Genomic DNA, 12,486 nt, shown 5'->3' with positions numbered 1-12,486 from the left:
TGCTCAGTGTATGTTGACTGAAAAGATAGGAAGTGGCAATTCAGAGATTCAGAAGATGAGTAATTGCCTTAAGCCACTAAGTGGTACTGGGTGAAAATGTCATTAACTTCTCCCAATGCAGAATATTACAGAATTAAAGCATAATTCACTACTGTGTTTAACGGCCCTATTTTTGTGACTGGTAAATAAGAGAGCCATACTGTAAAACCCAAAAGCCTTTCCATCACCTTGTTAATAAATCTAGCATATGAAAAGCCATTATGAAGAATAAATGAAGTGAACCATGGTCTCTTAAGCTGAATATCATACATGGCACAATTTCCTGGAATCCAATTTGGGATTGTAGGGCTTAAAGTATTTCAACCTCTGTGGTTTCATAACATTCAGTTGACTGAAACTGACTTTAAAACTCTGCTTCTGTTGCCCCAGGAGAGAAAAAATACCCACAGATGCACTGATACGTCATGAATCCTGAAACAGAACTGCAGAAAGGGTTTCAACTTACTTCTTTTACAAACCATTGACAAAAGGCAGGACCAATCCATTCTCTTGCATGAATACCGCAGTCTATCCAGACAGCTCTTTTGTAAGCCTTGGATCTTCTGCCCAGCTAGAAACAAAAGTATTCATAATAACCATCTCGGACATTTTGATTCAGTGACCAATAGCAAGATTTCAGGACCATTCTTTAGTATAACTTTATCTCATCAGAATAGATTTGCCATCTGTCCAGGGAGGTTAGGATTACCTCATGGAGAAGAGAAAATACTCTGCCCAGTTTACAAATCAGAGAACCAAAAACATTCTGCAAATCTATTATTTCTTTTCTTGAATATTGTCTCATGGGTCACACACTAATACCAGTATTATTAATGTATTGTAACATTATTCCTATAAAATTTCTTAGAAATTAGTCTATTTCTTGCGTGTAGGGGGAAAACACAGTATGAAGCAGAAACCAGAAGTTCATTGAGCTAGATGGAATGAATGAAACAATGAAACAATAGGTTTCTCCTTATATACCCTTGTTTTATTTATGCAATTTCTAACATGAGTTAGATGATTTTTAATTTCATATCCAATAAATAACCCCTGACATGATATTCAGAGGAGATTGTAGCTCTATATAATCCTTGGAAGTATATCCTGAGAACTGAAAAAAAAAACCCATAAATTTCCAAATACATCAAATGAAGAAAGGAGAAAGAATATCCTAGAACTTTTGTTTGAGGAAAATAAACTATCATCCAACAGCTTAAGGGTAAAATATTTTCCTAGATTAGTCCTAGAATTTGACTTTGAGAATATATGCAAGAGTTAATTCCCAAACTCTACCCCAATAAGTAGCCCTATGACAAAGTGGAAAATATGAATTATTTCATATTTCATCTGAAAGTAGGCACTAAGCATTCCATCTAACATTGCATTTCCTTTTTTTTACCTTTAATATAAAAAGAGACCTTCCCTCATAGGATTTTCCAATAGAAAACATGTGGATGAGACCTGAATGGGTTTTATTCAAATGATGCATCCAATTTTGAATCTAAAATCAGAAAAGTAAAAAATTCTGTCAGAGTCAATTAAAATTATAGCAGGAAAGAGAGAACCTGAGGAGGATGAAGAGAGTGCCAGCAGGAACTATAAATACTTTAAGGCCCCGTGTGGAACATGCCATACACAGAAAATTCCATTTTGTGTACCCTGTACTTCAGGCAACTTAATAAATCCTACTCTTATTTTATGCCTTTTTAATTTTTAATAGTACGATGCCTCTTTAGGTCCAGTTTCTTTTTCACATACTAATACTATAGATCACTGATGTATTAATGATAGTTTTGCTATAGATATAGCCATGCAATAAAAATTAGCCAAGTTGCAGTACATGTCTTTTGATGAATAGAACTTTTAAAAATTTTGTGCTCTCTGCAAAATAAATAGGGGGAAACAGGAGAAATCAGCTTCAGGAAAACATGGATTTCAAAGATTTGAATATATTCATCTGCATTATTATTTTTTTCTTTAGAGGAAGGGTAGGTAGGTTCTCATGGGACTAAATTTCACAGGAAGTTAGCCCTGGAAGGATAGGAATCTCTTACAAATGAAATTCTGAAGTCATAAAGAGGTGAAATTCTGATGAATAGGAAAAACAGGAATTGACTTACGAGACTTACATGGATACACAAAGAACTAATCAACATAGATGTGTAGAAGAGAGAAGGGGCAGGTAACAGAAGATGAGTCATTAATGAACAATGAATATCAGTATGGAATGAATAGTTCTATGAGAGAAATTTTAGAGGGGCTAAAGCTCAGAATGCTGTAGAGCAAATTCTTGTATGGGGTGAATTGGCTTAGGTAGACTTTGAGGTTTTTTGGTGATTCTCATGTGTATAGAGTTAATAGACCAAGAAGTCTTAAATCAAATTTATGGACCAAGAATTGTCTGCCTCCCAATGTTGGGATTGAAGTTGTAGTGAATATATATGCATATGTATTATATGATATGCAGTGCACATATTAAACAGTACTTTATTTTATTTACTTACTTCTTCTAAAGAGTGATAAACTTCATAACTGTATCCTGGAAGTGATCTACGGTTTCGTTGGGCCCTTAAGCTGCTTCCTTTTTCTAATGTTTTCTGAAGATCAGCTATTAAGACCCTGGATTAGAAAAAAAAAACATTTGTTGATAAAGAATAAATTAAACGAGGTGCAATTTCAATAAGCAATACAGATTTTAGGGCTGCAAAGAGATGTAGAGCAAGGTATTGTGGCCTGAATATGGTTTTTTATTAAAATATTTGAAAATATTTCTAGTTCAATGAAATAGAAACTGCCAAACAAGTAGTACAATGATTTAAAAACACTGCACCACCCCTGACACCCACACAAATCACATTTTGTATACTAAGTACTTCAGGTGATCTATTTAATTCTATCTTATTTTTTGCTTTTTTAAAAAAGTAGTACAATTACTCTTTGGGTTTAATCTCAAGGACTTTAAGACTGGGGAAAGGTGGAATTCACTAGAAAGAAAGAATTGTATTGATTGTTTATGGGCTACTGTGAATCCTTTATGTTTTCTTTGCATTTTCCAAGAGGTATTATAAAGACTATTTGGTACCTAATAAATGTGTGGTGACCTTGAATGATTGCATGGGATCTGGAAACTTCTTTTCCTACATCTGTGGAAACCTAAATGCAAATTATATTCTACCTTTATTTAGCTATGTCTCAGAGGGAACTCTGGGTGGGGACAAAACAAATCAAAGAGAGAGTGATTTTGGATTTTGGGGGGTAACCTCAAGGTTGAGCCTTCTTAATGTAAATCCAGAGGTTGATGAAGCAGAGCATAATATTACATTAAATATAGTGATGTCTTTGTCCATAAGTTGATGATCCTGTTAATTGTTCTAAAATGGGGCAAATGAAGTATGATTGATTCATGAAGAGGCCTTACTCTTTTTTTTATTCATTCAAAACAATTCCATTAAGTACTGACTATGTACAAAATATGGCACCAGACAATTGGAGAGATACAAAGAAAACCAACACATGGTCTGTGAACTATAAGAGTTTATATATCTTAGGGTAGTTGAGATGTAGATAGGATATTTAGATAGCTGTAGATAGGATATAGATAGTTGAGATAGAGATAAAGACGGAGATACTTTCAAAGGATACTTGAGATACAGAGAACTTTTTTTAAGATGAGGAGCTGGTATACAAAATAGTATATGACAAGGGTTTAGCTGTCCTATGTTCCTGGAAACACACACCCTCCTTACATTTTCTTCAGAGAGTACCATTCTTACTGTAAGAGATAGCTGTGATATCATCTTATTAATGATCCATTTCTTATCCTCCCCCACAATTACTATTTATCTACCTCCCAAACTCTTTGGTATTTGACTGCTTTGTGTGTATATGTGAATACATCTACACATACAAATCACACTCTTCCATGTATAAACTTTATATTTATGCTGCATATAGTTTCATTTGTACTTCTTGATTCTCCCATTAGAATATAAGTTCCTTATGTTTAGGACATTTAAAAATTCTTTGAACTTGTAACCCCAGTGCCTTGCACAATGTCTGGTTTATATTAGGTGCTCAATAAATATTTGTGGATTGATTAATCAGTAGGTAATGTGAAAAAAGATGGCAGCACCAGGGATGTTACAATATAATCTAAATGGTTGTGGGTACACACACTGGGTTGTAGGAGAGACAGGACCAGGATGGGGAGACCAGAGTACACAACTAAGCTGCTGATAACTGACAAAAATGGCTGTTGGCCAACTGTCAGCACTAGGCCAGAGTCTTTGAAACCAACAGGTGAGGTAAAAGGTTTTAACTGGTTTAATTATGTTTAACTAAAATAAAGGTGGGATAGGGAATTCTACACTAAAACCTAATGGGCAAAACCACAGGGCAAGGGGGAGGACTTAACTTCTCTAATATTAATTGACCTAGGCCAGGCTGGGAATAAAGGAGATGTTCTGGAGTCTCTGGGGGGCTGCTTCAAACCTGGTTCCAGCCAGGCTTGACCACCACAGCTAAAGGGTCTGTGGGTGGCTTTGAGGGTTTCTCCTGGTAATCCACAGATGATCTCAGGATGCCAAAAGCCAAGGTGGTCCAAGGTATCCAAGTAGAGAGGGTGTGCTTGAGATGCTGTCCACCAGATCCCAAACTCTTCCTTCCCTTGGTGCTGCTCTGTAGTTCTTGTCCCCTTGCTAGATGCCACCACCACACAGGATCCCAGGGAAATCAGGATGCAGGCTGAGATCTCCCAGGGCTAGCAACAGTTTATGCCAATCACTAATGGAGTCTCCCTCAGGGCACACACACCTCCTTCCTGCTCCTTCATTCCATCTTGGAATGCTCCAGTCCTTCCGGCTAAGTCCATCCTTAATACTTAATTAATTACTAACTAATCTTCCTCACAACAGTAAGGAGATCTAGATACAGAGAGGCAAAGAAAAAGGAAGTATGACTAACTAAGCAAATAGTGGAAAGAGTAATTCTTAGTTACTTGTCCATATTTTTCTCTTCTATAAGTCTTTAAAAATCATTTTTAATGAATTACTTATATATTCATCTTTTTAAGGTAACAATTCTTTTCCCTTCTTAATGGAATCATTTCCATTTGCCACCACATAATTTTATTCTTGGGAGCTTTCAAAATTTCCTAGGCTAACTTCCCTTACAGAAATTTAAGCTATGGAATCATACATATTAGAACCTTGTGCTACTTTCCTTGAGTATAATGTAGATGACAGACTATATTGACTTTCTTTTTTTTCTATCACAAATTATAAGATGGAGTGGTGACTTTTCTCAAGGTTGCCATAATTTTGCTGAAGCATCTAACTCCTCCTTGTTGGTTAGAATATGCATTTTCCTTGCCATTCCATCCACTTTTTAAAAGATGAAATTAAATTCTTGATAGCCTAATGACATTAATTTCCTTGCTTTGAATGAGAACTATGGCAGATGTCTAGACTACTATAACCATTATATCATATCACTGCACTAGGATTATGATGTTTCCTGAACTTCTCATTTAAGTTCTTACATCTAAATAGTCTGAAGTATACTTCTTTGACAATATCACTCCATTTATTTCTTTATTGCCATATTCTCAAATGTTCCATCATGCTTTCAAATTCTTATTTCTGGAATTCCTCACATGAGCTTATCATTATGACATACATATCCTTTTGTCCTTATCTATACTGTTTCTTTGTAAAAAAAAGGCGTACTTTTCAGGTCAATATTCAAACTGGAGCTCCCTTTCCATATATATCTTGATGATATCAATGAGTATCATCTGCTTCTTTGGGATAGAATCTCAAGTTTACCTTAGTTGTCAACCATATTTCATGCATCTGCAAATAGACACCTTAGGCAATGTACTTTACAACTAGTTCCTATCTTGTATTTATTTTCTGTGAATTACTGGACTCTTTGTTATCCTTATTTCTATGGTGTAACTCCTCTCTATGGTATTTATGGTATAGTATATGTAGCCAGGTCACCTCTCTACTGCCATTCTTTGACTTTTGATTAGCTTTGCTAGATTCTAGTCAAATATATTCTAACAGTGTTTTAGTTAATGCTGTATCATTTGCATGACATAGTCATTATAGTCAGGTATGATAGACTGGGAAATATTTTTAGTTCAGAATCCCTGCAGTTACAGTTTCCATCACATAGTAGGTTGCTTAATAAATGCTTGTTGACTTGATGTATAGATTTGGTCCATAATTCTGCACTCTATTCATGGAAAACATTAACTTTTAAACAACCATCCAAAAATCCCCCTCTTATATGCTATCTTAAAACAACCCCCCCAATCTATTTACTTCTCAGATCTTTCTCAGTTTTCTGAATGAAACCTTTGCCTCTAACTGCCAATCATGCTAAAAGTAGCATGTATGCTCATAAGATCTTCAGTTTCTTGCTCAGAACTTCATCATCATTAAGTTTGCATTTTATGTTCATTTTGGTAGTATAATTCACTCCACATGAATCACTAGAAAAGTGTGGGAGTCAATAGGTTTGACAATTATTTGGAGGCTTTCCACCCCATCTTGATTATATATTCAAAGGAGATAGCCGGGGGTGGGAGAGTATAGGAATGGATACAAATAAGTATAATACCAAGTAGGTTGTGACATGGGCAAAAGAGAAAGGCAGACAGTGCTCACTTTAAGGCTTACAAGTGGGTGGGTTTTTTAAAATTTGTTTTTCACAACCTTCCTGTGAGGCTAGGTTGCCAGACTTTAAGAAATAGACCATCTCTACCTGAAATTGGAGATCAAATTTTTTTCTTACATGATATTCTTTGTGGTTGGCAAACAGCTCATTAGCCCTTCAGAAGATAGTATCTGCTCAAGTTCCTTATTTTAAACTCTCCATTTCTACCTCCCTCTTTTTCTTTTTCTTTCTTTTTTTCCAAAAATCCCATTGATCACTTTTGTGTTTTAGAATTAGTAATAGATCTCCCGGTGCTGTCTTAGGTTTGCAGATTGAGGGTACCTTTCTAGTCCATAATTCTCCCAGTGCATAGACATGGCCTAGATCATGGGTCAGCAACCGCTTTGGCTGTGAGAGCCATAAACGCCACATTTTTTAAAATGTAATTTTGTGAGAGCTGTACAGTGCTCACAGTATGCACTCCTATAACAGTGCGTGCTCCTGTAACAGTGTCTGAAAAAAATTTGACTTTATGGCTCCTGCAGAAAGAGCCATATCTGGCCCTCAAAAGAGCCAGATATGGCTTGAGAGCCATATGTTGCCAACCCCTGGCCTGGATGTTTCCCTCACAGGCTCTTTATTTCTTTGGTAAGAAATTCTTTTAGGAGTTGTACTGTTACTCCCAGTTCACTTTGGGTCTCCTGAAGCTATCTGGAATTCAAAGAGGGCTATTATAGAACAGACAATACAGTTCCAGTGTGACTTTGTTTTAGGCTCTAAACTCAACTTGTACTGAAGGATTCAGCACCAGAGATAGCTCATAGCCAACTTTTAACAGAAAGAACTGTTATATAAGACTATTCAGCTTTGACTTGGACCATTGCTTTTTGTGGACATACATTTGGCAGTATACTGAATGTACAATTGCTCCCTTGGAAGAGGGAGAGAAGAAAAGCAAGGCTGGAATATATGCTCCAAATTCATTCTCAATGCTAAGACATTTCATGGAACTGGATAATTGGAGAAATAAAACCATAGATTGTACAATCTTCTAAACTAACAGCATTTCTAATCATTCTTATATTTGTACATAACCCACACAGCTGCCAAATTATGTGCCTAAACTTGTCCATGTCATTATTCTGCTGAAAATGCTTCAGGGGCTCCCTATTTTCTCAGCTGTTAGATCTCTCTTCACTTTCACCTAGAATATTATCTTGATTTACATGGTGCTTGGGGCTATCTGGCATGTAATTTGTATTTATTTATCTGGTACATACTGATTCTCTTTAGTAGAATGTATGTTCCTGAAGGGCAGGGGCCATTTTCATTTTTGTCTTTGCATCTTCAGCACCTAGCCTAGTGCTTGGCATATAATAGATGGTAAATAAATACTTGATGAATTGAAATTGAAAAACAAAACAAAAAAAGGAAATTTTACTAGGTCTGGCAAATATATGCTCCTGGCTTTTATCCTGTGAAGATGTAGCAAGCATGATGAGTCAAAGGCTGCCATTATTGTGCCTTACATCAGAAGTAAGTAGGAACTTTCTGAATACCCCCAAACAAGCAATTCTTGCTTCTTCTTAGTTTGTATTTGGGGTTTATTTTACATTTTCCCCGCAAAAGTTTGTTTAGTATCCCAGTACCAAGTAGAAATGTAGAGCAATGGATAGAATGCTGGACTTAGAGTCAGGAGGCCCTGATTTGAATCCTGTCTCAGACACTGTTTCTATGCTTCAATTTCCTCATCTATAAATTGAGGGGGTTGGACTTGATAGCCTCTGAGATTCCTTCCAAAACAGAATCTAGGCATCTATATACTATTAAGATGCTTAGGCATATTTTCTTCAAAAAGTTGAGATTCTGGTAAACAGAAATATGTGACTTAAATATATTTTGCTCATAAATAAACTAATACAAGATTCTCAGAGAGGAGACAAAGAAGACATTGGAAGATAATGTTTATAGTAAAAAACCTGAGCATGTACTGTCTTCTGAAGGGTTACTGAGCTATCTGCTAACACCAAAGAATATCATAGAAGAAAGAAAGCTGCTTTCAAATTCACATATAGATGTTTCCAATAGCAATTACAGAAATATATACTTTAATTTTAAGGCACTTTTATGCTTCATTTCAACTAGGAAAAATAAGTAAAGGAAATAAAATGAAATGTTGATGGAGTTATGAAGAAATAAATCTTCTTCAGCTGTATTCTTTACACTGATTTGGTTCTTTAGAGGAGATAATTAATTATAAGATTCTAATAAAGGTAATAGCGCACATAGTATAGTGACTAAAAGAGAGCTGGTCACAGATTGAGAGTGGCCTGGGTCCTGGTTTTGCCTTTGACACATGTTAGCTGTGTGATGCAAAGCAAGTAACTTAACCACTGTAGGAAAATATAAGTGAGGTAATGGGGTCACCAGGGATATTACAATAAACTAAGTGTTTTGTGGGAACACACTCTAGGATTTATGAGAGACTGGACCAGGGTGAAGAGACCAGAGTTTTACTGGATCTCCACAGGAATGGCAGTTGATCTTAACTGTCACCCAGCTTCCACTAGACCAGAGTATAGTAACAGGCTAACAAAGTAAAAGGGACTTAACAGCTTTAATTATGTTAGACTAAAAGGTGGGAAAGGATTTCTATACTTAAAATCTAAGGGATAAAACCACAGAGCAATGGGAGGACTTATTCTACTCTTATCTAAGTAATCTAAATTATCAGGGCCCAAGGAGCAATAAATGGAGTCTCTGGGTTTCTGCCTCAAACCTGGAACCTGCCAGGCTTGAGTGCAACTAGGACTTAGTGGCTTTGGGATTCTCACTGCAATCCACTGATGATCTCTGGATGCCAGGAGTCAAGATGATCTCAGGTACCAGGTAGAGAGGGTTCTGCTTGAAGCACTGTCCTCCAGTTTTCAAACTTCTCCTCCTCTCTTGGCTCTGTAGATTTGTCCTTTTCTTAGATGCCACACCACACAGGATCCCAGGGGAAATCAGGAAGCAGGGTGTCCTTTGCTCTGAGGTCTCCCAGGTTGGCAACAGTTTTGTCCACCACTCATGGAGTCCACACACAGGGCACAGACAGACTTCCTCCTCCTTCATTCCAACCTGGAATTCCAAGCTCCAGCTCCTTCCTGCTAGGTACTTCCTAATCAATATATAATCAATACCTAATAACCAGCTAATCTAATCTTACTCATAACACCACTCAGTACCCAAGGCAATACTCTCAGACTCTGTTGCAGAATTATTGCCCACCTGCAATAGTTGGAGGAAGTTTCCTTAGTAGGGAATCATCATGAAATCATAGACCAGTACCTCAAACCCCTTAATACTTATTTATAGAATATTTTCTAATTTATAAAACATTTTTCTCATATCAACATTACAAGGTAGGGATTTGCCCCATTATTCTTCTTGATTTAGATATGAGGAAACCAATACTTAGAATGCCTTATCTGAGGTCTTGTACAAAGATTTACATGAAGCATTGTCTTATATCTGGTTTTCTTTCAATGACAATATATTTCCTTCCACAATATTAAAATATGAGAATTGAAAGTTATTATAGAGGTTGTATTGTGGAAACCTCTTATCTTATAAGATGAAGAAACTGAGGCTTGCCCTCTGTCCCCATCAAGATTGTGTCACACCCATATTGGCAACATGTAGAAAGAATAACAAAGCAAAACCTCATCCTTTTATCTGGTAATTCCACTTTGAATAAAATCCCTAAGGACCTCTTAAAAGAAAAAATGTAATTTATATAAAAGGATGTTTGTAGTAGTGTCAAATATCCTGGTAAAAAAATTGGAAAATATTCAAATGTCCCTGTACCCAATAAAGTAATGGAAAAGAAAACCCTGGCATATGAACCCAATGAAATATTGTTTAGTCATTAGGAATTATAAATGTGTGGATTGTGTCACTAGTTGACAAAATATGGCAAAATGTGTTTTAAAAGGAAAATACAAAATAAATAACCACTAATTATAACTAAATAAAAATGAATTTATGTATATTAAGTTAGGAAAATTTCAAGAGATACGGTATTTAGTATATCTAGTTTTCTTTTATACAAGTTTTTCTTTAAGAAAAGCAGTTATATATTTTAAAAGCTAAAATCTTGATATTTTGAAAATAGTACTAATAGATTATCTTATAATGACATTGATTTGACCTCCTAGCAACTGGGCAATAAAAATCCTAAAGACATATTGAATAACATGTGACTGTATGTAGTTGCTATATCCTTCCCCTCTTTCCCTTAACCAAGGTAACCATAATTAATGGAGAAATTCAATCATTTGGAATATTTAAAGATGTTAAGAAGTCCCTCAGTGAGTCTCTGGGTTTGGCAGGTGGCTAAAAAGCTTTGCTTTTCTAAGTCATTCTCAAGAAACAACTGTCATGTTAGTAGGTTTTGTACCATAAAACAACACTTAACAGCACCCATAAGTTGCTTTCAAATGACTGTAATTGCTCAGAGTAATAAAAACAGTTAATGTGATACAGACAACTCAATCATCCATGCAATGAGGATGGGGTTGTGCCAAGAGGACATAATCCAAAAATCCTTTATGCTATATTTGCCTTTGCAATGCATTATGGCTTTTTTCATATTTATATCCCTCATTATATTTTACCTAACCTAACACTGAAAAGAAATGTATAGAAGACCAAACTAAGAGCGGCTGATAGAGGATACACACAAAGAGTGAGTTGGTTCAACTAATTAGTCAGTTAGGATTTAGGATGTGCCCAGAGCTGAGGATACAAAGGCAAAAAGAAAACCTTTTCTGATCTTGAGGAACTTCCATTATATTGAGGGACAACTCCCTCCACAGGTGTGTGTCTGTGTGTGTATGTATATGTCATATATATATGTATATATATAATAATATATATGATAAATGGTATATGATTAAAAATAATCTGTTTTTTAAATGGGGGAGAGAGATACTGGCAACAGGGGTCAGGAAAGGTTTCATATAGGAGATAGAACTTGGAACTAAAATCAAATGGAAGGTAGGGATTCTAAGAGAGGGAGCTGAGAAAGGAAAGTGTCCTAGGCAAAGTGAATAGGAAAAAAAAATAATTTTATAAGAACAGTAGTCATGAAAGTTCAAAATCATCCAAGGCTGGTGATAAATGCTAAGGTCAATTAAAAATGCTTTTAAGGTCTCATCCAACATACAACAATGAATCTATTGATGTGAGTATTCAGTCCTTAGTATTAGCGAGGAAAGGGGAATGCATCCTAGGAATGTGAAAGCTATGGGTTTGGAGGTAGAGAATTTGGCAATGTAATCTAGGTTAGTTTGACTGGAATAGAAAGAGAGCAATGAGGGTGAGAGCGATGTGAAAAATACTGGAAATATTGGAAATTCAAAAATATGAGTACTCTGCAGGAATCATATTGTGGAAGGTTTTAAATACTAGACTGAAGATTTTTAAATTTTACCTAAGACAATCATGAAGAGTAGCAAAGCAACAGGGATAAGTCTGTAGTTTAGAAATATCTTTTTGGCAGTTGTGTGGAAGCTGGATTAGTATGGGGAGCTAGTGGAATCAAGGAAACAAATAAAGAGGCTAGTGATATAATTCAGATGAGAGTTAATGAAAGCTTGAACTAGGACGGATGCTGTGTGAGAAGAGAGAAAGGGATGAATTCAGCTGATGTTGGTGAGGCAAAATTGACAATATTTAGTGCATGATTAGTTGAGTGAGAGAAATGACTAAAAATTCCCTCTAAGACTATTAACCAGA

General features: G+C 35.9%; 1 protein-coding gene across 1 annotated transcript in view; it reads right to left on the bottom strand.

Moving 5' to 3' along the window:
- CPA6 (carboxypeptidase A6) overlaps positions 1 to 12,486 on the bottom strand; it is a 355,331-nt gene that overhangs the window by 74,945 nt on the left and 267,900 nt on the right. The window contains exons 4-6 of the mRNA XM_044657976.1: positions 2,547 to 2,661; positions 1,442 to 1,543; positions 506 to 610 (exon numbers count right to left, since the gene is read on the bottom strand). Coding sequence (XP_044513911.1) covers positions 506 to 610; positions 1,442 to 1,543; positions 2,547 to 2,661 — 322 coding nt within the window. The remainder of the gene's footprint in view (positions 1 to 505; positions 611 to 1,441; positions 1,544 to 2,546; positions 2,662 to 12,486) is intronic.

Source organism: Gracilinanus agilis, chromosome 1 (genome assembly GCF_016433145.1).
Source record: "Gracilinanus agilis isolate LMUSP501 chromosome 1, AgileGrace, whole genome shotgun sequence".
In the NCBI taxonomy this organism is placed as follows: domain Eukaryota; kingdom Metazoa; phylum Chordata; class Mammalia; order Didelphimorphia; family Didelphidae; genus Gracilinanus; species Gracilinanus agilis.
The sequence above is the reverse complement of the archived record's forward strand: the minus strand, read 5'-3'. Positions and strand labels throughout refer to the sequence as shown.